Source organism: Lepidothrix coronata, unplaced genomic scaffold (assembly GCF_001604755.1).
Source record: "Lepidothrix coronata isolate B3197 unplaced genomic scaffold, Lepidothrix_coronata-1.0 Scaffold17, whole genome shotgun sequence".
Taxonomy (NCBI): Eukaryota; Metazoa; Chordata; class Aves; order Passeriformes; family Pipridae; genus Lepidothrix; species Lepidothrix coronata.
In genome coordinates, this window is record NW_016690197.1 from 8,775,493 (window position 1) to 8,779,317 (window position 3,825).

At 44.7% G+C, this 3,825-nt stretch overlaps 1 protein-coding gene across 1 annotated transcript in view; it reads left to right on the top strand.

The window, feature by feature from the left end:
* Window positions 1-555, top strand: part of LOC108493450 (cytochrome P450 2C31-like) — a 2,233-nt gene extending 1,678 nt beyond the window's left edge. Inside the window, exon 4 of the mRNA XM_017806866.1 lies at window positions 8-555. Within this exon, the coding sequence (XP_017662355.1) occupies window positions 8-166 (159 nt within the window). The 3' untranslated portion in view covers window positions 167-555. The remainder of the gene's footprint in view (window positions 1-7) is intronic.
* Window positions 556-3,825: the final 3,270 nt, after the last annotated feature.

Sequence of the window (3,825 nt, forward strand, 5' to 3'; positions counted from 1 at the left end):
TGGAGAGAGTTTGGCACGAATGGAGATATTCTTACTCATAGCCACCATCTTGCAGAACTTTACCTTGAAGTCTGTTGTCGACCCCCAGGAGCTCAGCATAACCCCAACACTGAGTGGGACAGGCAACGTACCTCCTGCCTACCAGCTCTGTGCTCTCCCCCGCTGAAAAGCACTAAACCACTCTCTACAGCATCCTCAGCCTGGCTATTCCTTTACATCTCCTTTACTGAAACCAACAGCAGGAGCATTGGCCCACCTTTCCTAGGTTCCAGGAAGGCAGTCCAAACATAGATATATGCACAGAGTAGACAGCTTTGAAGCCTCCCAGAACTCCACCCCATCACAGGAGGCTCTGGGTGACATTGCAGCCCCTTGCACTGACACTCTGTCATGGGATCATTGAGCACAGTGGCTGCATCAATCAGCTGCTTTTCTCACAAACACAGATCCCATGGCTGCTCCTGCAGCCCATGTCCCACCAAGACCATGCTTTGCAGATGGATAGCGCTGCATGTGTGTACATTAACAAGCCAATAAAAAAAAATCTAATTATGAGCATTTGAGCTGTTATTTAATTTGGGTTGGGGCAGTGCCCACATCTGCTGCTACACTGCAGAGTAGGTCTGCAGTGCCTGTGGCCAGCACCCTGTGGGAGGGGCTGTTCCTCCCAGGCAAGGGTTCTTCCTTGTTCATCCACTGCGCTCACTGCTGCTGCCTGCAAGGATCTGAGCAGTTGCAACAGACCACCAGTCAGGAAGGCTCATGGTGCTGGAGGGGAAGGGGGTCCTGCAGCCTGAGGGCTTTCTGCCAAATGAAAAGAATGCATTCCTGTTTTTTGAAGGTTGAGGCAAAGGAACTCAGTTACCTGGGACTGCAACCAACTCTCTGGCTGCTCTTTTCTACCATCAGTATCACTGCAGGGATTTAGATGTTCTTTATTAAAATGAATTAATGTAGGAGAACAGCAAAACCATCTCTTTCAGAGAACTTGGGGTACTCCAATGGAATCTGATTTTGCTTCTACATCTCAGAGGCATGATTGCAAACAAGTTCTTTCTCCATCCAATTACTTTTAGTCTTGGTCTCTATAGAATTTCATGTAGGCATAAAGAGAAAACTCTCTTGTTCATAAACTGCAACTGTGTGACCCCTGGTGTCCAGGAAAAGGGTTGTGTCTTGTTGTTATTTCTGGTTGTTATTTCTGGCCCCAGATACAATTTGGTGCTTTTCTTTCAGTTAGAGACTGCATGGTTTTCATAAAAATATTCCACCACAGGCGACTCTCTTCTGGGCTCCTTTGTTCTCATGGGCCTTGGTTGTGTCTGGATGTTCAGTTTGAGGTGTTTGTCTTGATCTTCATTTACATAGATACTTGTTGTCCCCTGCATCATGGTCATATAAAAGTCCTAGAAGCAAAATATAATTTCTTTGATTGGTTGTCACAAGGTACTCAAAAACCAAGTGAGTACTGCAGAGAATATGGTATGCAAGAATTCCCACCTCCCTTTGAAAATGTTTAGCATTATTTTGAAGGAAATATCCTATCTGCCCACATGTCAGGTCTATCCCTCCTTCTCCCTCTGTTTTTTTGCCCATGAAGGCTGCAGTGCTAATGCCTGTGTATTCTAAAACAATGGCAAACCATTGCTGACCTCTCATCTGGGATTGCATCAAATGGACAGACATGCAACCAGAAACAGCAGTCATGTAGGAGACACAGGCAAGCCTGGGGAGGAGGTTATGATGAGCTTTCTATTAGTCTAGGGCTACCCTTAAAGCCAGTCCTGTGATCAGTAACTCAGCAGCATGTGTGCTATGTTGACAAATTAATAGATGGCTTACGTCTGGAGGTCTGGGAGGGGATGATTCATATTCATGTCCTTCCTGCCGGTTGGGATGTTGATTCATCTGAAGCAATGAACAAAACAGTGACAAACAACATCTATCAACAAGTCACAAACAACTGCATGAGAAGCACAGGGCAGTGAGAAAACGTTCTGTTAGTAAACAGCTCCAGAATGCATATCCAACATATTTTAAGCTGGATGCCAAAACACTCTTTCATTTGGAACACTTGGGGGTCCACTTAGGGTCCACTTGACACCTGCCCATGAGAATGACCTTGCAAAGGGGAAACATCAATGCCTGACTGTTGCCCTTACTAGAACATCCAAAATCTATCTGGTCTTTTAACATAGGGGAAAACCTTTGCTTTCACATTTAAACTTGAGAGAAGAGGAGAAGAGAGGAGAGAAAAAAGAAAAAGAACAAAAGGGAAAGATGTTGACCAGCAACAACTACAGGGAAATCGTCTCCCTCAGTATTGTTACCTTACTTGCTAAAGTAAGAAAACAAAGATCCAACAATGCAAAAAAGCTGGTCAAAAACATCTGTAAACTGGTAGGGAAAGAAAAGGGACCTTTTAAGTGGAACTGTCAATGTCTGGCTGCCAGAATGTTTCACAGTATTCTTCCTCTGTGGGCAGGTTGACTGTCTCTTTGGTGGTGCAGATGATTTTTTCACCTCAGAGGAGAAAACATGATGCTACAGAAACTCCTAACTCTGGAAACCCCAGCACTGGGGATGTAGGCAGAGCATGAAGACCCACCCCATGGGCTCAAACAGAGGAAGCAAGTGATCAAACAAAACATATTACGAAACACCTTGGCAATGTTTCTGGAGCCAAATAACACCATTTGTAGTGAGAGGATGATTTCCTGTAGGAAATGAGAGAGAAATCCACTGAAGAACAATGGTGATAGCTTGTGGATTTTTAATTTCCTGCTATTTAAACAGACCACTTGGCAGTGCCCTTTCAGTATTTGAACATGAATTTCTCTTTTATCCTTATGAACCCTTCAAATTCTAGGCTGAGGTCCAGCCTTTGAGAGACAGAGCAGAAACAAAAATGGAAAGTCAAGAGATGCGGTCCTGAACTTCCCAAGAGCTGAAAAGGGTGTTGAATCAGGTTTCTGATATGGAGAGCTAGGATTAGTAGCAGCAAGACACGCAGGAGATGGAAGGTAGTCACCTGATTCCAGCTGTAGTTCTTCCACCGGAGAATACAGACCACTGCCAAGATGACAGCAAGGACCAAGGCCAGAATGCTGGGTATTCCTGTGGCTACTCCAACCACCCATGGTTCATACTAACTTACAAAGAAAGATAGCCCAGTCAAATGCATGCAGTGTGGTCCTTTACAACAGAGTTAGTAGCCGAGTGAGTGGCTACCATAAAACAGCAAGAAAAGCCAATATGAGGAATAAACCTGAAGCCCTGGATCAAAACAGTAGCTTCCAGCCCAGCTGTACTGTGAACTGGGGTGGACAGGGGAAGCAGAGGTTTGATTGCAGAGGGAAAAAATTCCATGTAATCAATTGCATTAAACAATGAAATATACTCTTACCCCAGAAGAGCAGTCTGGCTGGACAGTTGCATTTCCAGATGTCTGCGCAGAAGTCTAGAAATACATGGTTATAGAACACATACAAAAGAGTGTTTCATACAAAGCAAGCAAGGGGAGAGTGAGCAGCTGCAAGACTCCAACCGCAGCATGTTGTAACATGGTCAGTAACACATGGAGCACCCAGCTACGCTCCAAGGTCATGGCCTGTACTTGCCAGTCATAAGCAAGAACCAAAATTCTGCTCCTTCCAACAATGTCTCTGGCTGAAGGAAAGGAATATATGCTTTTCCTCAAAAAGGGGCCTGAGGCTGAAAAAAAAGCATATACAAAGCCTGTACTAAGTACAAATATACCCCAGAGAAAGTTGGACTCGGAAAAGCAGCACAAAGGGGAGTGTGAAGCTCCAGAAAAGATGTGTT